General features: G+C 35.8%; 1 protein-coding gene across 1 annotated transcript in view; it reads right to left on the reverse strand.

Moving 5' to 3' along the window:
* Positions 1–505: 505 nt before the first annotated feature.
* LOC149424254 (uncharacterized) overlaps positions 506–25,299 on the reverse strand; it is an 89,252-nt gene continuing 64,458 nt past the window's right edge. The window contains exons 5-7 of the mRNA XM_089631237.1: positions 3,781–3,857; positions 2,673–2,774; positions 506–1,865 (exon numbers count right to left, since the gene is read on the reverse strand). Of these exons, the coding sequence (XP_089487363.1) occupies positions 1,433–1,865; positions 2,673–2,774; positions 3,781–3,857 (612 nt within the window). The 3' untranslated portion in view covers positions 506–1,432. The remainder of the gene's footprint in view (positions 1,866–2,672; positions 2,775–3,780; positions 3,858–25,299) is intronic.

Genomic DNA, 25,299 nt, shown 5'->3' on the forward strand with positions numbered 1-25,299 from the left:
TTCTCGTTATGTGTTCTATTGAAGTTCTGTTATTATTTCAACATAAGCCAGTTGTGTCACAGTACTTGGATGATCACAAAACTTCAATATTAACTAAAAATTGATGAATTGTTCAAATTCTGTAAAACAACCCGTACTTAGTTACAATTTTTAAAATGTCATCGGCTCATCTCGAGCAAAGGATTTAGGGAAAAAAACATAAATAAATTTAAACTCCAAATTCTAGTAATATACATAACGAACATTTATTTTGTCATTTATAACACTAAATTATCTAAATCTTTACATGTTTATGCAGGAATCATTTTTTGTTTCATTATAAATTACAAATAATAATATAATATATTGTATAATAGTTTTAATTAACGATTTAAATATTAAACATATATTCTTACCAAGCATTATTTACAGAGAGCCACTTAAACTTTCAATATAGAATTGTCTAATTGACAATATGTACAAATTACTTATTCTCTTATAAATACTTCTTACGGTTTTAGGTAAGTACACACACTGTGATATTTTTATGAAGCATTTATGCGCGTTGAACAATTAAATTAATTTATATTTGAATAAATTATTTTTTGCTGAGCAATAAGATAAATCAACATTCAGATGAAAACTATTAAGAAACTGTAAATATGAACACAAACATTAATTACTTTATTTAGTAGTGTGTTTTGTAATTGGAATAGTTGTAAACAATTTCGTTAATTTATTTTGTATGGTATAAATAATAAATATATCACTTAACATATTCTGTGTACGGCTTGGACTATACAGTTATCGTCTCGCCAAAAGCCAATGCAGTTAGGAATATGTATTGACTCAAAATAATAACACAAAGTAGGTTTTTCTGAGAATAGTTTACAATTATAATATTAAAATTATATCACGAAAAGTTAACTTAATACTGATGTTCAAAAATATGAGAATTACCTAACGAATTTATAGTTTTATATTACAACATTTAAAGCTAGTAGCTTTTTACACAATAAAATGTATGTACAATATAGTTTGGGAGATTTTTTCCGATTGTCGTCAGAGGCGCTGAGAACAACAGTGATGCAAAGACATACCGCTGATAGCTCCGTTGTAACCAATTTTTAATTATCATAAACAACGCATCATCAGAAAGAGATGCCACAACGGAGCTCTAAGCGGCACGATCATACTTTTTTCAATGATCACAAAGAAATCGAATCCGACTACATTTTGAAAAATCTTATTTACATTTTTGTAAATAATTTATCTTTGTTTGCATACAATATTATGCAGCTTTCTTTCTGACATTATCGATTTTATCATCACAAGAGTCTATTAAAAACATTCCTATTTATTAAATAAAATGTAGAGTTCAAGTCTAGACAACACAGGAGCGCCTAAAAGATCCTCGGCGCGTATCACAAGGAATCATCTGTAAGTAAGTGGCCTAGGTCGGGCTCTGGGGCGGCATGTCCCGGTCCGGCGACGAGGCCGGGGAAACACGATCAGACGTGTGCGGAGCGGGCGCGGGAGAAGCTCTGCGCTGCGGCGGATAGGGGGAATACCTCAGGGGCGCCGAGAGCGGCGGCGGCAGCGGAGGGTACAGCGGCCGGGGCAGCTGATGCGCCGCGAGACATGCCCACTGACCCCAGAGGGCGCCAGCCCCACCGGGCAAGCCGTACAAGCCGGGTAGCCCTGGTGCCACCATCTGCGCGTAGGGGCCTGCAGCCGCGGCCGCTGCCCGCAGGAAGAGCTGTGACCGCGCGGCCAGGAGCGCCTTCTCCTCGAGGGTGAGGTTGTTGTTGTGGGTGTCCAGCTCGAAGGGCCGTAGAGGGGCGCGCAGGTACTGCTGTTCAGCTAACATTGACTCCATCGTTTCCCTGAAAATATCAATAAATTAGTGATCATCCTTTTAGATTGCCATTGTCAAAAATGATTTTTTTAAATTTTACTTTATTTTCGATTCATAAACCATTTCCGCATAAAATACATTTAAGAAAAATAATAATTAAAGAAAAACATAACTTTATGAGTGAAATTGAGAGGAAAAAAAGTACTATCGATGACCCGATTGAATGGAGGTATCCTTTTTTTTTTTTTTTAATTAAGGAGAAAAAACAGATACAGATATCAATTGACAAAAATATATACGAAACATCAACTAGAGAATTTACCTGCATCCAAACATTGACAAAAATATATACGAAACATCAACTAGAGAATTTACCTGCATCCAAACATTGACAAAAATATATACGAAACATCAACTAGAGAATTTACCTGCATCCTGAACCTATATTTTACCTAGCACCTTGGGTGAACTTTAATAACCACTTATTAGGAACTATTGCTAAACTACACATAACTCAACGAAAAGAACCATAAATTATATTTGACTTTTACACTTTTGAAAAAAAAAACTTCAATAATTATTCAGACGAAGTTTCTTTTTGTACAAAGAACAAAACCTTAGTTATTTGTATATAAATGTAGATAAATAATGTTGTAAATAAAAATGAGACGAAAACAAAGAGTGGTTAGATTATGGTTGCTTGCTTAGGTGTTAGATGTTAGACTGAAGAGTTTGGAATGAAGAGCGAGCGCAAAGCTTGGGATTTAGGTGGTAGATAATCCAGAAGAAGAAGAAGCTCGGGCTGTGTAAGAAGGGATAATGAAGGAGAGCTTACTTAGGATAGCCTGGGGGGAGGTCTGGCCAGGGGCCCGGAGGCTGCGGGGGCCCGAGGGGGCTCTGCCACCAGGGAGGGCGGTAGCACTGCATGAAGCTTTCACTTGAAAATAAACAATTCACGAATGTGCTTTTAAGCTCTCAATAATGGCCAGCAGCGAAGTGGCGGGGTGGTGCATATTGAAATGGAGGAAGAGGGTCATCGGTGTGGGGAGGGCGGAAGCTTGAAATGATTTGAGACTATCGATTGCTTTCTAAGGGAGCGGATTTGTATGTTTACTTTTATGACTTTTATATCGAAAACATTTATATTTTATAAAAATAAATTAAACTTTCAATTATAAAAATAAGAGAAAAAATAATAAGAATAACACATATCTAATTATATTACGATTTTATGAATATAAACTGAAAAAAATTATAGGTGTTTGTGACTTGTCATTTAAGTTAATAGTTATTGTCGACCGATTTCAAAAAAACCTTTATTGTTAAACTTTCGTACGCACTAAAGTTGGGTTCTTCCAAAATCCACCATCACTTTTAGTAAACAAAAGAAAGTATTTCATAAATCTTTACTTTCTCATTACAGGTTATTATAAAAATTCGAAAGCTACGTGCGCTCATACGATTAAATTGCATTCTGTCTTAATACTTGCTCGGTTATATTGAGTAAATAAAATTCAATTTCTCTTCGAAATTTCGAGCAATCCTATTACTCTTTCTTGTCTCTCATATTCACCCAATCAGTTCACTCTCGTCTCTAATATGCACTCAATCAGTTCACTATTGTCTCTAAAATTCACTTAATCAGTTTACTCTTGGCTCTCATATTCACTCAATCAGTTCACTCTTGTCTCATATTCACTCAATCATTTCACTCTTGTCTCTCATATTCATTAAATCAGTTCACTCCGGCCATTATGATGACGTGATGATTTGTTTCGAATTTATAATCGATTAATCATATTAAGTTGTTACAAGTCGTTATAGATCTTATGTAGGTATATTATAATGAATGAAATTCTGATATTTAAAAAAATACTTTTTTGATGTTGAAAATTCTGCTCAAAATTAGTTATTTTTTATAACAAATTCGATGTAATATTCACCTTTCAAATTCCGTAAGTCTCGAAGAGTCTCTGAATCCTTTAGCGAATGGGTTGCTATCGATCTTCAATTTGGTTATCTGAAAGAAGGAAAAAATCTCCATTAAAAAAACATTAATTATTTTATTTTTTCTCTCATCTTTGTTCTATAAATACATCTCTTCACATAAAAAGTAGTAAAAGACGATACATAATATTATCCATTTAATAATATTTCCAAGTAATTCAAACGCGATAGACAATAATACATTTATGACGTAAACAAAACACGGTGTGGACTAAACTAAACTACGTCCATGTTAAAAGCAAATTATTCCAAAATGCGTTCATGTTTTCAAAATAGTGTTATTTTTCTTTTTAACAATCAATTGCTTTACTGCTTTAATGATTTTTTTTTCATTATTTTACAAGCCAAAAATAACGAATGTAACAATTTTTTTAATTAGCGCATGATGATTTGAAACAGAGTTTAATGCAAAGTGACGTTATAATTCACTTAATATTAGAGGTGAAACATCAGAAATCAGCATCCTACTGTCATTGACTGGCGGAACCAACATGGCGCTAGGGTGGGCCAATTAGGGCGGAGTGGGAGGCAGTCGCACCCCCCAACGCAAACAACGGGTGCGAGGGGAGTGGGCGGCTCTCGTTAACATCAAGTGAGAGCGGGAAAGGTGAGGGGTTGGAATTATTCCTTATATCACCGGATTTGAATTAGCCAACGGCGATAAATACCGCGTCAGAAAGGTCTTTAAAATATTGAAACGTACTTAGTACGGTTTGTAATTATACGGCTGGCTTTGATGGATCTATCGAAAATAACTCGATTGTGATGTTATCGAAGTGTTAATGTAAGTTCGGTAACCAACTTTCATTATGTATTCATGTCTGTTTCACCTAACGACGAATGTGTAATTTGTCAACACGTTTAAGACTTTTGAAGTGAAACTTCTTTACGCGCGTCATGCAATTTCGAGGACCGGAGTAAAACCGACTCATGACCGAAACGAAAATGCGGGTACCCCCACCACCGATTAAAGTTCATTTGATCTAGTCAAAGTTTTGAAGTAACATATAAATGCTTCTTAGCTCATCCCGACAACTGGCGTTGGTGGTGTAATGGTCAGCATAGTTGCCTTCCAAGCAGTTGATCCGAGTTCGATTCTCGGCCATCGCACATTATTTTTTTGTTTTTAACGCCTTTTTCATTCAATATCTTATTTTTTAGTAGGTCAGAACATTTTTTAAAAGAAAATAATATTGCAAAATAATAAAAACACTTATCTCACTGTGATAAAACATTACTCCGCTAGAGCGCGCTTTGCGTTATTGTGTTGGATTAAAATTATTATCTAATCCGTATATTATGATAATTGTATTACATTTATTTAATTAATTTATTTATTTTGATAATATGTAATAATTTACAGAAAAAAAAATTAAAACTATCTCCCTCTGATAAAATATCCGTTCGCTAGAGCGCACTACGCGATCTTGTGTGGGATTCTATTTCTGTACATTGTACATTATTTTTAAAAATATATTATATTTTGGGTGTGATGTAGGTAACATTATAAAACATAACAAGCTCTCATATTTTCAGAACCTACATAATATAATCAATTTATGCGGCTTTGCTTACAGTTGGTGCTCAGCGTGGTTGGCTTTCAATCAGTTAAGCGAGGTTCGATTCTCGGCTGTGGCATTTTTGAAGTGAAACCTTGTTGAGGTGGGGGAGCCGCTCACGAACGTTCTCTCTCTTCTCTTCTTTCCTCTCTCTCAGACACCAGCGAACTGCGCCACGCCAAGCATCAGCTGAAACTAGAAGTTTCACTTCTGTCTTGCGTAGGCTTGACACACCCACTTTTTTTTTTTTGAAAACAGTGTTCATTTAACTACATTTAAAGGCAGGTACATGTGTTTCAAAATGGAATAAAATTGTCGAACAGACAAGTATTGACTTGAAATGGAAGAAAACATCCTCAAACCAATGATTATACAGGGTTTTCCAATAAGAGGTGTTATTTTGGTATTCAATCGTAAAAGATCAATGGTTTCGTTACTTGTGTGGCACATAGTGCCGTTTTGTTGAAAGTAAACGTTGTTCAAATCAATACCATCCAATTTCGGCAAAAAAAATCATTAATCATCTCTCGATAGCGCAATCCATTCACCGTAACTGCTGCTCCAGCCTCATTTTCGAAAAAGTAAGGTGCAATGACTCCGCCGGACCATAAATCGCACCAAACAGTCACACGTTGAAGATAGAGAGGCTTTTCAACAATAACTATTGGTTTTTCCGAGACCCAGATGCGACAATTTTGCTTGTTGACGAAACCACCGAGGTGGAAATGGGCCTCATCACTCAAGATGATTTGCATTTGATTCACTCAAGTGAATTTTAATAATTTCAATGCGTTGTTGAAGCGTGTATTGTTCCATTTTTATTAATGGCGTAGTTTCTACTTGTCAAATGTCAAAAAATGACAGCTTCAAAAGTAACACCTACCGAAATAGCGGGCTATTCAAAATAACAACTCTTATTGGAAAACCCTGTATTTAATATTTAATTAACTTTCGATTTCAATAAACAAACGTATACATAAATAGGTTTTATATATATATAAAAATATAGTTACCTACATTATAGAATCAAGACGCACGGAGAATAGTGAATACGAATCTTTTATTTAAATACTGTTAAAAATGTGACTGCATGACAATTTCCTAGTAAAATATTAGTCATTCAGGATATATCTGAAGATGTGTTCACGCAGGTGCCCTTGTCCGGATAAATATAATGAACGAGATGAGAAACTATTATTATTTTGAAGAACACGTGTTTAGAATTCCTCTTAGCATATTCGTGCTTTATACTGATGCATAATTTGTTAAGAAATTTGTCAAATCGTTTTTTAACAATATTTCATATCAGTAGGTTTTCTTCGTGCAGGTATGAAGGTTACAACAGTAGTCCGATTAGCGGAACATTCCAATCTTAAATAAGGTCGCTAAATACTTAACTCTTTACTATTTAGATTTTCAGTTTCATTAACATAATTTTGTCAATATTGTAGTTTTCTTAAATGCACAGAATTTTTGTGCACAAATACATTAATAAATTGTACATCAATTATGTTTACTGATAAAATTATTATTAATTCCAATGTTGGGAAGTATATCTTATCTGAACGGAAAAATCTCAACCAGTTAAAAGGCTCAAATAATCTGTGTAACTACTTATTGCGAACATACTTATAATGCGGGTATGAAGGGTGTAAAACGGTTTATTTTAAATGGGACTTTTAGTTAGCCCTAATTTATAGTTAACTAATAATAATAAACAGTCATCTCCATTTATTTTTGGAGGGGAGAGACATTTTAAAGAGCATTTTAGTTCACCTCAATCAAACATCCCTTTAATGTATAATTTTTCATATAATATTTGCGCCGTTTTGTGATAATCACATTAAGGGCGGTGTGCAATAAGAGGAATGGCTGGGCGGCCTTTTTTGAGATTTGAGGCCAAAATATCCAGTACGGATAAGTGCGACCTAATTTATTTATGTTTTAAATTATAAAATATACGCCATAGAATAATTAATTTTTGATGATTTTCGAGGCAAATTTTACATCATTTTGTGAGTTAATGGTAATTATAAAAAATAAAAAAATTCCAACTCTTCTATTACTTGCAAGGTCATTTCAATTATAGTTTTTTTTTCAAAGGCCTCCGTGGTTGAAGGGTAATGCTCGCGACTGTAAATCCGGCGTGTGCAAGTAATTTTATCAAATAAATTTTCACAATTAATTAATTTTTAATAAAATATACCTAGTATATTTGCGGCATGTTCCAGAGCAGAATATGCTCTGGCTCGCATCGCCTTGCGTTACTTGAAATGGACCAGATCTGAATAGTTAGGTACTTCCCCATCTCCTTCCCCTACCTATCATCAGCTTCACAACATACCCCAATTGGGGATACCCCAGTCTTACTGGCTGTAGACGGTTGGAGCAGTTGGGACTCTTATGTGGTATTCACATAAAAAAATATTTAAAAGTTTTACAGATCATGGAGCATTTTTTCAATAAGAAATAGAAATTACAAAAAAAGTTATCAAGAAATCAATACCTCGGCGAAACCGGTTAGTAAAGCTAATTAAATTATAATTGACAACACGTAAATACATACAGTGTAAAGGAAATGAAAAATAATTAGGTTGCTAGTAACTGTGTAGTGTAAACCTATTTGAAACCGGGCCACCCCTAATTCACCCCTCTGCTACGCCAATGCTTCGAGTCCCCATAAATTAGGACACAAATTCCCCAACAAAATGTTATAAATCCAGGGGCGCATCCGTCAGCCGGGTCGCCCGGGGCACGACTCCCGGGCACCCTAAAATAACCCACCTCCTCGCTGATAGGTGTCAAAAAGGACTATTCTTGCACACCGTTAATATTTCAAGCCGAGAGTTTGTGAAACTTATCCGACTAATAAAGAGGGGCTAAAACTTTAACGCGGAGCGAGAATAGTCCCCTAACTCCCCTAGTTTTAAGATGGCCACTTATTCAGCGAAGGAATGTATTTAGACATTTGTTCTGACTGTATTTTGAAGTCTGCCGTCAAGCGGTTAATAAATGGCTACCGATGCCACACACACTGCGTACACGGGCAGCCCAAATGAAAGTGTAAACTTGTTTAATATTCAATTTAATTATTTATTTATTTCCTAATACGAATCACCATTATGTATTATTGAATAACGACTACGTGAAACCGTATAAGACCATGTTTAATAAATCATCTCATTGAATGTTTATAAAGTATCTTTCAAATAAAAGAAAGATAAATAGCTACCTATCACAAACTTGAGTAATATTCGTGTATTAATTATATACTTATTATTAGGTATTAATTCTATGGCACCAAGCAAAAACTTTTCAAGCTTGTGCATATTTTATTTATCCTAAAAAAAATACGCACAATTAAACTTTCAACAAATTGACTCTAACTATTTATATGAATACGGATTTCAACGCTTTTTTCTTATTGAATAACTATCAGTGTAAATTTGAAACAGACACAGAAAATCAAAAGGTAACGGTCGCAATTGGGACTCGAACCCAAGTTACCTCGAACCGTGACAGGCATGTTCATCTTTGGGAATGCTGTTTGGAGGATATTTTTATTGACATAAATGAGAGGAAGTTCAAGAAAGGAAGAGGTGTGAAAGGGGGGGGTTGGAATATAGGAGTCAGTATGGCCAGAAATGACGGTCATATGAATATATCTCTCCCAATGCAGCGCAAGACGATGAGTCGAGAGACCAGTTGTAGAGGTCAAAAGGTCTCCCTTAAACAGCCTCTCAAATTTCATAACGCATCAGCTCACTTTTTAAGAGTTCTTACTGAAGCAAAAAATCATATTTTTCTGCTGAATGCACGAATACAGTGAACCTTATAAAACAAAGTATTATATTATTTTGACAATAAAAACACATAAATTTGTTTTTGACCACTATTGTTTTATTTTCACTCTACCGGTTTTGGAAGAACCCTTCCTTCGTCAGGAGAATATTAAAAACTAACAAATTACAAATTTATGTGTTTTTATTGTTAATTATGATGAGCCACAAAGTGAATGCTTTTTACAATTACGTATATTATTTTGCTTTAAATGGTGTAAAGCTTTTTGATGTAAAGATCCATCAACACTCAACCAAGGGCAATGTTGTGTGTAGGTATCATTATTCATATCGATGTCACCTTGTCAACCAATATTTGGTGCTTATTCCAAAAGACCATTAATTAAGTACGGCACGGCGCCGTAAATCACCCATCCTAAGTTGAGCGTGTGAAATGGAGATTTCATACACTCAACCTTATACGCAACAGTCAATCATTAACACATCAGTTCACTAGTTCTCGTTAGTCCCTTAACGATAGACTCCCGTCTCATTTAAAAACTATCACTCTCTAACCCGCCTCACCTTATGTCCCGAAATAATCCTACACTGGGTGGCTTTAACAATATTTATGGCTGAATTTACATTTTTCCGCAAGTCATTTTAATGCAAAGCATAATTTCGACGGGGGAATTGATGTCTTACCGAATGAACGTTGACGTAAAAATGCCTCGTTCGTTATTTGTTTTTTTGTCGACTTTGCTAGTTAACATGTTTTCAGATGTTTGGTGCACATTCAGTTCGCTGAGTTTATTCGAAACATGATCCTATAAATACGTTTCCACGCGGGTAGCTGATAGCGGATAGCGGATAGGTACCCGGCACATCCAGACTTCTCAGTTCGCGTCTTCGTTGATTTATGCGCGTTTTATTGCCTCGCGCGGAACATTACTCACTATATCTATTGCCCCGAAATCATGTGCATTTGGTCCTTGTTGGTGTTTATACACGTATATAAACTTGTTTGCTCTGTTAATGTTGCAAAAAAACATGTGCAGAAAAGCAAACGTACAATTGTGCAGGCGGCCAAAAGTCAAATTAACTCCCGACCTGGCGTATCGCAATTTCGGTTTCCTTGTTCGTTCTTTTATTACGACCTTTCGCCCTTTTTACGCCTGCGTTCTTCGTTAGTTCCTATTTTGGCAGCCTATATTGATAATCTAGTAAACCCTTTCACCTTTTTGATCCTGTCGCAAATGTTCAATTTTATTCGATACAAAATCTATCTAGAACATTGACAAAAATAGCTTTAAAAATAACAATATACGCCCAATTATTTACTTACTTAGAAAATATTATTACTTAATTTACTGAAAACCTTTGACAATATGGCATTTAGTTTCCACGGCCATTTCTTGCCGGCAAGGTATTGCCGTGAACATTTCAGCATTTAGTACTTATTTCCTATGTTTACGTATTACCATGTCTTGCCGGTGAGTTCAAACGGCTACCAAAATTAGGACAATATTGTAAACTCAAATCTATTTCCTTCTCACTTTATTACGTATATGTGCGTCTCTGTTCATCACCTACCCGCTGCAAATTTGAACGCAATTAATATTAATAATTAATTTTCTGATTTTGTTATCCAGTTTGTACAAGTTTTGGTGGCAGGATATCGTTTTGTCGTGTGGTGAATTTGTCTCATACATTACGGCTATCTTGACGGGACATAGGAATATTTACGGCCAACATGTTGCCCGGCAAGACTATTGACATGCACTCATTAATTGCTGAGCAATAGGTAATAATAGGCAATTTATCTTGCTCGTTTACCAGCACATATTCCATAAAAAATAGGTATGTTCATAATCATTAATTCCTGTCCATATTTCAACAGTGTTCCTCCAGATTTTTGGTCTGGGCCCATTTAAGACGAAATTTATTTTCCCGGTTCTAATTATTGTGAATTTTCTTGTACCTTGGATACAACATGGTAGCCGAGTGACAATATCTCATCACAAGTGACAGTCATTAAAGCAGAAACGCTTGTCACATGACACTTTATGACGCTCGTTTACAAACATATCCGACTCGTTTTTTTCCGGGCCACAAAAAACGCGTCAAAATAAAACTATCACCATAGCGCCGGGAACGGAACGACGATGAAAGAATTTCGTTACTGTACAAAGTTTTCCAGTCTAAATTAAGCTCAAACAGTCAATTAAATACTTGCCTTAACGAAAACTTTCTTTCATGGGCATGGAGTGCTCCCTTGTTTACAATAAGACGTCTGCATTGGTAAGATTTTTGCTCGCATTATCATCAGATATTTTAAAATAGTTTCTATTGTGAAGTGACCTCGATTTTCGAGAGTGACTATATATTGATCGCCAGGTAGATACAATTTTTTGAGAATGGGAATGATTTCAGAGAACTAAATTGGTCGCATTATCCGATACAACAACAACAACTTCGTTTTAAACGTTACCATTTCTTTTACCATTTTAATTTTGACAGATTTTTGACAATTTGCACGGGCAGAGAATTAAGACCAAAATGATGAAATTGTAACATTTTTTCCTTAGTGCTTCCACACATGAGGCAAATAATTTTCCTCAGGGCCTACGTCATCTGCGAGGAAGGTATTTTTGATGAGGGGAATTAGTGGGACTTGAAGAGACGCATGTTTTAGGAGGGATGAAACATAGATGCCGGCAAATCGTTCCATAGCTGAGCTGTTGAACTCGAGAAGGAGTCGTAAAAACCACCCGTTCTTGTTTATAAGAAAACAAAAATACTCTTTTTTTTGACAGTTAAAAAAACATGATTTTGAAGTTCTCGAAAAATTGGCGGACTGTGAATCGGAATTATTGTATGTGTTCGAAAAAAGAAAAAAAAGGTTTTTTTTGCCACATGCAGGGGTCGTGCAATGCAATTTAATCCATATTGGTATCATAACGTCCAAAAAAATAAAACGAAATTTTAAATAAACATTTATCCGAAAAAAAAAATATATATTTGCAGAAAGACTTCATTTCGGCACTCAGTTAACCTCAGAATTTTCTGAGATCGTAACTTTTGTGTTTGCGGTCACGAAGAAATGGCCACATCCTTTGAGGGTATAACAGTTCCAAGAAGTGACCGCGGCCAGAGATCCCCGGAATACACTCCAGACCACTTTAACATTTCAATAAGGCTCTAAACAAGATCCTTGTTATTGTGACCGGCATGAATGTAACATGTACCTACATATTATTATTGTTGAATATCCGTGGCCGTTTGTGGTTCCCTCCCTTTCACCTTGCTTTACAGAAGTTGTAAAAGGCGGATTAAGTATTTAAGCAAAGGCGATGAGGACACAACTAGCACCTTTAACTTTTAATAACGAAAGAGAGGAGTAGAAAGATAAAAAAGCTCACTTTTTATACAAGGTAAGATTTAGTAACGGTAATTCTGGACTACTTACTTATTTTACAAATAGAAAGTACGAAAAAGTGTGCAATATAGTTGCGAATGATTAATACTTGAAGCTGACTTGGAAATACTGTTAACGATAGATGGGAAGGATGACCGAGATATTTAAAGAAGGGTAAATACAGGTAACTCCGTTAATGGAGGACTGAACGCGTTTGGCGCTATCAAAAATGTCCAGAAGACCGAAGGTCCACAATGGAGTACTGATAATTACCATGATATATGGCAGTAAGGCATGGAACTGGCAGAGGAAGAATAAAAGTAGACTGAATTATGTAGAAATAAGATCCCTGAGGTGTATGTGTGGTAAAACCATGTAAGATCACGTGAAAATGTGGAGATCTGCAAAGAATGTAAGGCTGATGTAAGTGTAATGACTAATATTAAGAAAGGGACCTTTTTTATGGTTTAAATCGTGGAGAAGCGCAATAATTAATATTTTCAGGTATTATATATATATATATATATATATATATATATATATATATATATATATATATATATATATATATATATATATATATATATATATATATATATATATATATATATATATATATATATATATATATATATATATATATATATATATATATTCATAACAGTTTTAAGAATTCCATTTCCCCCGATAAATATTACGTTTTGGCTGATTTTCGTCGTTTGTTGTGCAATTCGATAGAGTAAATGAACTAGATCCGCAAAGAATGTAAGGCTGATGTAAGCGTAATGAGTAAGATTAAGAAAAGGACCTTAGATGGTTTGGGCATGTAGAGCGAGTGAACGAAGAAATGGCAGCAAAAAGTCGGGGTCGGCGAGGAAGACATGGCACGATCAAGTGAATCAGATACTTAAGTCGGGCCATGTCAAGAATCAGAATAAAAGATGAGTATGTAAAGCCTTATTTGGTGGGAATTTTTCCCGTTTGAAATGAAAACGTGAATTCTTGAGCTTGACCATTAAACACAAAATCTATATGCTGAAGCAGAAAAAAACTTTCTAACAAAGAGCTCTGGCTTCATGAAACTATTTTTATCTCCATCATGATTTTTTATATGAATACCACACGAGAGTCCCAATTGCTCCCGACCGTCTGGAACCAGTAAGACTACAGTATTCCCAATTGGGGTACGTTGTAAGACTGACGGTATTGTGAGGGGGGAAATGGGGAAGTATCTGGCTATTCAGATCTGGTCACCTATTACTATTAAAAACCATTTCAAGTAACCTTTCAATTTCAATTTCTGTAGTCTTACACCAGGGCGATGCGATCCAGAGTATATTTCGCTCTGGAACATACCGCAAATATACATACTAGGGTTTTTCAATAAGAGGTGTTATTTTGAATAGGCCGCTATTTCGGTAGATGTCACTTTTAAAGCTGTCGTTTTTTAACACTCGACAATTAAAAACTACGCCATTAATAAAAATGGAACGATACATGCTTCAACAACGAAATTATTAAAATTCACTTGAATGAATTAAATGCAAATCATCTTGGGTGATGAGGCCCATTTCCACCTCGGTGGCTTCGTCAACAAGCAAAATCGTCGCATCTGGGGCTCGGAAAACCCAAGAATTATTGTTGAAAAGCCTCTCTATTCTCAACGTGTGACTGTTTGGTACAGTTTATGGTCTGGCGGAGTCAATGGACCTTACTTTTTCGAAAATGAGGCTGGAGCAACAGTTACGTTAAATGGATTGCGCTATAGAGAGATGATTAATGATTTTTTTATGGCCGGAATTAGATGGTATTGATTTGGACAACGTTTACTTTCAACAAGACGGCGCTACGTGCCACACAAGCAACGAAACCATTGATCTTTTACGATTGAATATCAAAATAACACCTTTTATTGGAAAACCCTGTATTTACTATCTTAAATTGTTTAATAACACAAATTAATTGAATAAAAATTTAATTCCACACACCAGGATTTGAATTTGATTGATTGCTAGACGAGAGTCTCATCAACAAACTTTAAAAAATCGTGACGCTATTTAGGTATATTGTATCAGCTATTTTTCAATTGTTAAATAAGAAAAAAATCGGGCAAAGCCGGGTAGAAAATTACTAAATAAATTTCGTTCCTACATTTCGAAATTGTCTTCTTCAATAATGTGTGACCAATGACCATATTAGTGTACTCCGGGTAATTTCCATTTCCGTAGGCGAGGTTTCCGTTACGTCTTCGCCAAATTATCGAATTACCGAAATTCGGCCAACTTTTCCCCTGTCAATTACCCAATTGAGTCGGATCACTTTACCTGGCCGCGCAATGCACGCTCGGTCAGCCGCATGTAATTACCAGGCATTACCCTTCACGTTTAAAATGTTCTTGTACTGAGTACTTACCTGGGTTTAAAAGTACTTTCTTTGGTAACACGTAGTTCACGTGTACTATATGCAGCTTATTTGAAAGGTTTTATTCAATACAAAGTTGGTTGGTTGGCGAGTTGCTGAAAACAATTGCAAATTGAATGTGTAGTTAACTTTGCAAGTCGGTTCTTTTTATCCATTCGTAGTGTGATGATTAAAAATCTAACTGTTGCTTGAAATAGTTTTGACTGTGACTGTGACTTTTATGACCAGAGCTGAATAGTTTCCGAACGTTCAATTTCCCCTTTCTTCAGCCCCAGAACATTGCTCTACGTGACATTGCTCACAAAAATGTTTAATGTTTTATTTTAGATACAACATTGTGATGTGTAATTAACAGAGCTTAGCAAAGTCCTGCATAAACTGGACCATTTGGCACTTGTGAATGTGTTGCGTTCCGGTTCCGGTTTAAGATGGTGGCCTTTTTGGATACTGCCTTTATTATCCCGCCATAGTTCGCGTGATCATGGTTCCATACAGGATTTTTTTTTATTTTTATGTTACACCTCACAAGAGCACCCTTTTCAGTACAGGCAGGGGAGCTATGGCGCCATCCGGTTGGGCAGTGTTATGAGGCGGGTAATAATCAATATTATGGTACCTACCGGCATGAAGAAAGTTTGAAAAAATAATGGATGGTAATCTGGAAAGCTCGAGGCAGATGGCGCTAGTGTGGTCGGTGGTCATTTGTATGATATGACAGCTATGTGATACGGTTTAAAGTATATTGTTTTAAGGATAAAGGCTTTTTAATTAGTTTATAAATACGTTGGTTAGAATTTCAAGGAGTTATCAAAAGAATAAATGAGAAATAGGGATTAACAGAAGTCTTAGTTTTCTGTACAAACACAACACATTTCAGATTGTTTTCATATGAACGTATGTGTCTACACATATTTTTAACCTAAATACAATTCAGATGATTTTCTCAGAGCCAGAATAAGTGAGATTAACTCAAATTTTCAAAGTGAAGTAGATACTAGTGTTTTTTTTAAATATTTATACAGGCTATTCAAATATAGTTTAACTCAAAATTAACTATGAGTCTTTTTAAAGCACAATTCACTTGTTTCTTATCAGGAGTCACAACTTGGAATCCTTCTATGCTTAGACATTCTCGAGCAGCACGAAGGAATAATATATTGAGGCATTTCAATAATTACCATAATTATTAATAAACTTTTGTAGAAAACTCTCTTCACTGAATAGATATAAACTTGGATTGCCTGCCGGCATGATCGCCAACTACACCAGCGCAAACGGCTGATTAGAGCGTTTCAGATTGACTGCTGACATGATCGCCAACTACACCAGCGCAAACGGCTGATTCGAACGTTTCAGATTGACTGCTGACATGATCGCCAACTACACCAGCGCAAACGGCTGATTCGAGCGTTTCAGATTGACTGCTGACATGATCGCCAACTACACCAGCGCAAACGGCTGATTCGAGCGTTTCAGATTGACTGCTGACATGATCGCCAACTACACCAGCGCAAACGGCTGATTCGAGCGTTTCAGATTGACTGCTGACATGATCGCCAACTACACCAGCGCAAACGGCTGATTCGAGCGTTTCAGATTGACTGCTGACATGATCGCCAACTACACCAGCGCAAACGGCTGATTCGAGCGTTTCAGATTGACTGCTGACATGATCGCCAACTACACCAGCGCAAACGGCTGATTCGAGCGTTTCAGATTGACTGCTGACATGATCGCCAACTACACCAGCGCAAACGGCTCATTCGAGCGTTTCAGATTGACTGCTGACATGATCGCCAACTACACCAGCGCAAACGGCTGATTCGAGCGTTTTAGATTCACTGCTGACATGATCGCCAACTACAACGGCGCAAACGGCTGATTCGAGCGTTTCAGATTACCTGGTTTATTTATGCCTACCAAGTGTCATTGCTTTGGACGAATTGTAATTCCTAATTTGAAATTTAAAAAAAAATGTCACCTAAAATATGTATCGTTTATAATTAAGTGCGTCGGTATTTCAGTACATACTAACAAATCTTATGATTTCATAGTAAATTTTGGTTTTGATTTATTAAGATAAAAAAATTAGAAACACACTTCTTTCGATGCGAGGCCCACTTGTTCACCGAACTACTAATAATATTAATAAGTTAAGTGTGTTATCTTCCAAGATATAATCTCAAAGAAATGTGATAATATTTATACGATGGGAGATCTTCAAGACAGCCTGTCTCAGTATTAATTACCAGCTGCTGACTACGCACCCCATTTTCAGGGCCGAATTTAGGATCTACCCGAGACTGATGACATATATTTTTTTTAAAACTGAATAGCATTAAGGTATCCAATACGATTTACTAACATTGCTATAACTTTGTTTATTTTATTTGTGGTTTTTGCAAAGGAGAATAGTTATCTTTATCCCAATACAATCATCAAATACATGTATTTTTAAATAAAACATTTTTAGAACAAATCAATCACATATTTTGTACATTAAAAATAAAGTAATGAATTTATTTAAATGACAATATATTTGATTCCTTCAACAATTCTTTGATTTTCCTATATCCATTTTTCTTCAGTATGATTATCATAACTCTATTTTGTAGTATTATTTTGCTAAACCATCTTTGGCTAATAGTAAAATGCTGCAACTAACTATTAAGGCGAAGCTCAATGCTGAAGCACTATTTTGATTAATCTTTATAACGAATTGGTGTATATTATGAATACCAAAAATATGCTTTAGATAAATTGAAGGTTTTCCTATCGCTTTGCTTGAGTAGAATATAAATAAATATATAAATTACTCAAAAAAAAAAATATAAATGCAAACTACTAAAAAAAATTTTTTTTTATTGAAATGTATGAACGAATAAAGGAAACAACTTTAAAAAAAATATTATAGCTAAAATTATCTGTGACAGTTTCACTTGATTAACTTTTTTGCTTTCTTATAAAATTATTTACAAAATAAATTAGAACCAGTTTTGTGCTTCAAATCAAACGATTCTAGAGTCCGTTTGTCAAGCGATTTTAATGCCTATTATCTACGATATAAGGTATACCAAGAATATACACATTTTTGGCTTGTAGGTTCCTCTTAACGTGTGGTACAACGATTGCTTTGTATTTTTTTTACTGGAAACAGTTGTTGCATTGTATTTAAAACACGGCATTGGTTCGGTAGCATTATAATTTGTCGGAATTAGTGTTAATATTTTGAGATTATTTAGGCTCTGAATAAAATCACGTTGGCTAGGCAGAAAAAATGGAAGAGGATTTTATTTATTATCATATACAATACAAATTTACACCTCTACATTATAGGTGGTATTAGTGAAAAGTTAACTAATTTAGATTGCACAAACATTGTGCTCTTGGTGGTCAAAACCTTCGAGGAAATGCTTTCAAAATTAAATTTTTTTAACAATTTCGTTTTGCTGGCCCATTGGCTGCAGCCTCGAAAGCCTGCACGTAAATGCGGTCCTGCCTATGTTATCCCTCCACATTATGTGCATGCTATATTATGTACCGGGAGTGTGTAAAGTATATTGTGATGTTCTGGGTATACATTATTTACACAGTAGCATTCAGTCGGCATCACATGTACAATGATATCCATCTTCCCCTCGGTTATTCTAACCACATAATACTTTTAGTAAATAGTGATCTTTCTGTACAGATTATCTCTAAGTTAAGTATCACTTACGTTTCATGTACCTAGTACGATCAGTACGCAATAAAAAGCTTAACCCATCGGGTTTAGACAATATAATATAATATTACGTTACATACAAAATCTCTCAAATATATTTTTTATTTTTTATTATTTAATTATCCTGCTTGACATTGAATTTAATATTTTTGAATATTATTATATTATGGTAGACTTTTAAATGCAAAGCGAAAGCTTGGTGTCCTCTCATTCTATAACCAAATGTCAGACCATAGTAAAAAATAGATGTAACGAGTTGGTGACAAATGTAGCACAATGTGACTCTACGCTCTTGAATGTTTCGTGACAAATACAGCAGTAAGTGGCCCGAGTATTTAAAAATGTAATTTATATACCTACGGACGTCAGGTGGGGATGCTTTCGTCGTTCTAACAGTGTCAGGAATGAATGATGCAATTTACTCGGAGCATCCTTCATTGAAATACCGGTAGAACAATGATATCAATCCCACCTGATGTCTGGGCTCCAAAAGTTGCAAGGAATGCTATATTAGAGCACAGGAATTATGTGGGAAAGCTGTCCTTGTTGCTGTTCTTGTTCTACCAGTATTCCAATGAAAGATGTTCCCAAGAACTAGGGTCATTGATCCTGAAACACGCAAAACGTGCGGGTACATGGGGTATATTAAAGGAGGTTAAATTTATCACTTGTGAACCGGCCACTTCTACGAATCGATATTGTGTTAAATAGCTCGGATGTGGAAGGATTTGTCGGCTTCTGTGTTTCTTCCCTCCTACAACATGGATCTCTTCAAGACCCGGTTTGTTCCTTTCCTTCCTCAAAAATACCCTCCATCACATAGGATTTGAGAGAAATAAATCCCCTGTGTGGAATTAATTAACTAAAATGTAAGAAATACTAAAAAATAGAAAAGTTGTAATTAAAAGTACTAAAACTGTATCATTTTACTATATTATTACGAAGTACATTTCTAATTAGGGTACATATTTTCTAAGTGAATTATATTGTGAAACCTATTTTAACATCGACTGATATTTGAAGACGAAAAATAATCATTGAAGAGTTTTATATGTTATTTTACACTTTTTTAAAAGACGCGAATCACACTCAGGGAATCATCATCGCTGTTAAGTCCAAATCCATCTTCTTCGCTCTCAGAATCGTCAACTACATCAAATACCATGTACTGCTCGTCATTCTCCACTTCCTCCAGGAGTTCCACCAGCTGAGAGACGGTTCCGAAGCCGAAAACCAGCACCACATTATGGACCTTATAACTATGTCTCGAAACACGAGTGACTATGTCCAACATCAGTTCGATAACCCACATCCTTGCACGATGTTCATAACATAAAGTACGTCCCCATTGTCGAGTTCTTCAAAATCTTAAAAATTTGACTTAATAAAGGCTTGAAATATTTATGAAAGTAATTATCTGGAATCAAACAAAAAATAAGATGATTTTTACGAAGCAGTTGATATTTATTATTGTCAGATTAAAATATTTTTTATGGCTTTTTCACATGTTACTAAAATAAGGGACAAACAAAATATGAACAATAACTGTAAGCCAGTAGCCGTTAGTCCTAAAAATAAACAAAGGAGAGATGAATGCCCTACTGGAACACTGAACAGTGAACAGTGGAGTATCTCAGGAAACAGTGACCCCAGGGCTACGACCGACCTGCCCAACAGATCACCACCTACAGCGTTGGCAACATTTAAACCGACACAAATCTATTATGGTTTCCCTGGTCAAATATTTTGGAAGACACCTTTTGTGAATGAATTAATTTATTATGTTTTATCATGACACCCTTTAAGAATGCTTCCGTCCCTTTCACCCGCGCACTGCGTGTGGTGGCCAGAGGAGAACCGCAGCAGTAAAGATGGACGAAGGTGTCGTATCGTCTCCGCATGCGCGCGACACGATATACAGAAATCACTTCTTTTATCATTGAAATTTGTCGAATTTATTTCGACTTGTGTATGCATGTTTTGACGCCTCTGGAAACAAAACAACGAAAAGTTCGGGTTCACCCTCTTTGTTGGAGCTAAGGCATCGTTTGTCATCCGATAATGTTCCGTGAAACTAGCCCGCGGCGCGTCCATTCAGGTGACAAAGCGCGCTGTTTGCCCGAAAAATGTTTTATATCCCATTTTATCATTGTCAGTGTGACTTTTATCAGAACGTGATATCTGTGTTATGCCATTCGTCGCATTCCAGCTCTCGGGGAAAACTCGATCATCGGCTTTAATGTTTTTGTGAGTCGTGAGAAACGAGTTATGGTTTCGCAATATCATTATTTGCAAAATACATTCAAGTCTAGGTACCCTTACAAGACAGATTCATTAAATTCGCAATTTAGTTCACTAAAAATTAAACAAGGCAATCAATCAAGTTATAAAAGACTTACGAATTTCAACTGAAAATAACAAAAGCTCTCAAATTTCTTTGAACAGCAATCCATTAAAACAAACCACTCAATTAAAACTACTTCTAAAACAGGCATAGAGTTCCCACTTGACACAAACAACACATTATAAGCATTCTTGAATGCCTATAAAAACACGATTCATTTCGAATAATTATTTATAAACTACTTGAATAGATAAATCCCCACATAAAGCTATACTTAGTGTCCGAGCTTGTTTCGCTGTAGAACGCAGATATGTAACAAAATATACCGGTATGCACTTGCTCCGGAAATGGATACGTATATTGGTTCCTCGAACAGATGCACGTGGAACCGCGCTGAATCCGAGAGCCGAGAGCCGAGAGCCGAGAGCCGAGAGCCGTGAGCCGCGAGATGGATGCATCGATAGAGGAGATGTGGCCGGGGCTGACAGCCTCCGGGGCTGCTAATCTATCAGAGGCTCCGGGGAGATAACGCCGGATACAGAACGCCGAGCCACCCCCAATCATTTCATCCGCCCAGACACAATATACATTCGAGTAGCAAGTTCTATCACTATAGATATTGACAGTCAGTACTTGGCTACATCGGTATGAGATATTATCCAAACCCGTAGGTGTTGAAATTATTGTTCAAGTGAACAATCAAGTCCTTCATTGAACCCAAAATATATAGTAAATGCACATATTGTGTTTTACGATAGTCAACTGTATAATACTTATGGCCCGTTTTCGTTGGTTTATGATTTTTTTTTTTTGAATTATGGCTAGATTAGCTAGGTACCTTATAAGTAGGTAACTTGTAATTTGTATACCTACACTATCTAGAAGAGTATGTTAAAAAAGTTGTTTCGCATTATCCAGAGTATTTTTTTGGTTACTTTGGATTTACACTGTGTAAATCAAATACAAAGAATAGGCAATCTCGGTAGTGTAATGGAATTAATGTAAATCGTATTTGTCGTAGACTTGGGAAATCGAGGGTCCGATTTCCAATAATATATTTGTATAAATAAATTAACAGAAAAGTAAGACATGATTAATACGCACTAAGAAAAGAGATAAAGTTGTCGAATTCCGCCTCACTAATGCATAAAATTAAAAATATGATTTCAACTTAATTACTACATGAAACAACTCTGTATGTCGGAGGAGGTGGTAAAAGATGCATAAATCTGTGAATTAATATTACCTGTGCATTAGTATTACCTGTGAATGAATTATATGAATAAATATTACCTTTGAATTATTATTATCTCTGAATTTATATTAATTAAGAATTGATAAAATTATTATTTACCTAAATAATATTAAATATCAATATTTTTCAAAATCAAAAAGTTTTCTGTTTATTGTCATTAAGTTGAATCAAATGATTGTTTTTTTTAAATGCGTATTAATAACGGTACTCGTAGGTAAATATTTACCTTAATTATCTGTGAATTAATAGTGAATTAATATCTGGGAGCTATGATACTGACTGTTTAATATAATAAATGTCTTTCAGAATCCTATTTTGTTTGGGAGAATTCGAACAATTCATCAAATTTAAACGTTTCATTCTGCGAAAGATTTTTTCAAGTTTTGTTCTTATTTTAGTTCTGTTAAGCAACTAACTTATAATGATATAATAACAGAACTTGAATAGGACTTTCACAGAACCCGAAAATGAACGTTGAAGTTTGATGAATTGATTAAATTCTCCGAAACAACCCGTCCTAAGTAAATGTTGAAATGTCAACTTAACTCATTAAAACTTACCAAATATCATCGATTGCAAATGAATATACAGAAAAACAATAGCAAGACTTGGTCCCCTCATTTTGAGAAGCCAAAGGATTTCAGAGGGCGACGATCGAGTAACTGATTCGCTTTTTTAACTATGTTTTCTAACTTTACCATTTTTATGTTTACCGAAATTCCGAATCGAATAATATGTCAAAAAGTATTTACTAAACAAAACGGAAGTTTTGAAAATCGACCTAAACAATCTTCAATGAAGTTAAATATTAATTTATAGTTCTTACTCGTTAATATAAAAACAACAAAAACAAATTTATGCAATCATTATTAATGTTTCGTTTTTTTGTTAATATTTTTGATGTTAGGTTACTGCAGCAAACGTGGAATTAATTTCAGCGTTTGTATAAAATCGAGCAAGCGGAGTAAATCTTTCAGCGGCATGAAAGATTATTATTTCTAAACGGAGTTGAGTTGTGAGGAGAGCTGTCCGCGAGAGTGATTAGCGCGCAGCGGTGGGGAGGTCGTGTCGCTGGACCTGTTCATCACGCATCATACCCTCGCCACCCTGCACGCCTCCCACTCTGATCTCCTCAACACTCTGCCACGACACTCCTTTTCATTTTTCTGCACTTCTCATAAGTCTCCTATTTTTGTTTGCCAAGAACCATTTCTTCTTACACTTAACTTTTGCTGATTACTCAACAACGTTTTCTTAATATAAATTTTGTGTTAATAATTGGAACTTTCGAGTTCATTCGTCACTAATCACGACCTTTGTCACTCTGCTCCTTTTGTCTATGCTCTTTTCAACACCCTACCACGATATATCTTTTCATTGTTCTGCATTCCCGAGGGTCGATTCCGGTTTTACTGAAGGATAAGGAATTGTAGTTAACAGTGAAATCAATGACTTTTTCGCTGCTATCTGAGAGAACTGGACATAGATTCTCGTTCTTTATCCTTAATTAAGGAATATTCTACATATCCCCTCATTTTAGCTTTGCCGTAAACTAGATCGAGTGAGATATCAGCGTAGCGATCAAATTTAACGTAAAATTCGTTCATAATTTTAAGGTTAAGGACAATATCCTCAAGTAGAACCTGAATCTCAGTCAGTATAAAATCCTTCTCAACACTGTCCCCGTTATCGTTTGCGGGTGATTGTTTTTTGTGAAAATTATTTCTTCGTGATTTAAAGTTAAATTAACACTGTTGTACTTTTCGGGGTATTTTTCGCCTAACATGCAATGAATAGTCATGTTTTATAACGTGGTACGATTTCAGTCCCAGTTCAGAAACATTTTAATAAATCTCGCTTGGAAGATCTTGATTTTGCGTAAGCTATACGATACTAAAGGGAAAAATGTATATGCGACAAAAACGAAAGAGCCTAAGAGGAGAGAGAGATTTCCAAGGAATATTACTATATTTTTCGTAGAATTTCACAGTGAACATTTTTGAATAAATAATACAATATATCATGGGGAGAAGGTAGTTTGCCGCGTGGTGTCAATATCTGTTTTATGTGAATACCGCTCAAGAGTCCCAACTGCTCCCAATGGTCTGGAGCTAGTGAGACTATGGAATGTCTAATTGGGGTATATTATAAGGCTGAAGGTAATGAGGGGGGGGAAGAAGATATGGAAGAGGAAGGTAGTGGAGTACTTCGCTATTCATATGTGGTCACCTAACACGGCTAAAGTCATTTCAAGCTACGTTTCAATTCTGAATGGTGGTCTTAAACCAGGGCGATACATACAGACGATATATGATTTTAAATGAATTAATTGTGAAACCGCGATTTGAACCCGCGACCTTCGGATTGGTAGTCGAGAGCCTTACCTCTCGACCACGTAGTCCGTCTTGAGCAGGATACCAAATGCAACAACGCAAAACATGTTTTAGATCTGTCAAATCGGTCGATATGACTGTGCAGTGTGCAGTGAACAGCGAGAGATGATTGCACTGCGCCATAAATACGTACACTAATTCATATATATTGTGTTGTAAACATAATGGAAAAGCATTTCTCGTGAAGAAATAGTTAAAGCCCAGCGCACACCGCTAGTAGTAGTTGTGTTGCGCCGTGTGTGGCCGCCGCCCCCGGTCATATATCTCGCTAAATTGTTTACGTCCTTGTGTTTCCTCGGGCCGTGGATAAACATATTAGCGTCACCGGCCGCATTGCGAGTTCGGGTCCGGGGCGGGCCATCAGCGCGCGGGTAATTATCTTTCGGCCGTTCTCGTCACGGACACTTCACGTCAACCGCGACAGGCCCTGATAAGTGCGATCCGTCATCTTTCAATGGCAGTTGACGTGATATTTGGTATGGTGATATTCATTGGTTTTGTCTAATTAAGTGAATTCTTGGAGATGCAACTGCAGGGTTTTCCAATAAGAGGTGTTATTTTG

This window comes from Hesperophylax consimilis, chromosome 4 (assembly GCF_061612785.1).
Source record: "Hesperophylax consimilis isolate HC1 chromosome 4, BYU_Hcon_1.0, whole genome shotgun sequence".
In the NCBI taxonomy this organism is placed as follows: domain Eukaryota; kingdom Metazoa; phylum Arthropoda; class Insecta; order Trichoptera; family Limnephilidae; genus Hesperophylax; species Hesperophylax consimilis.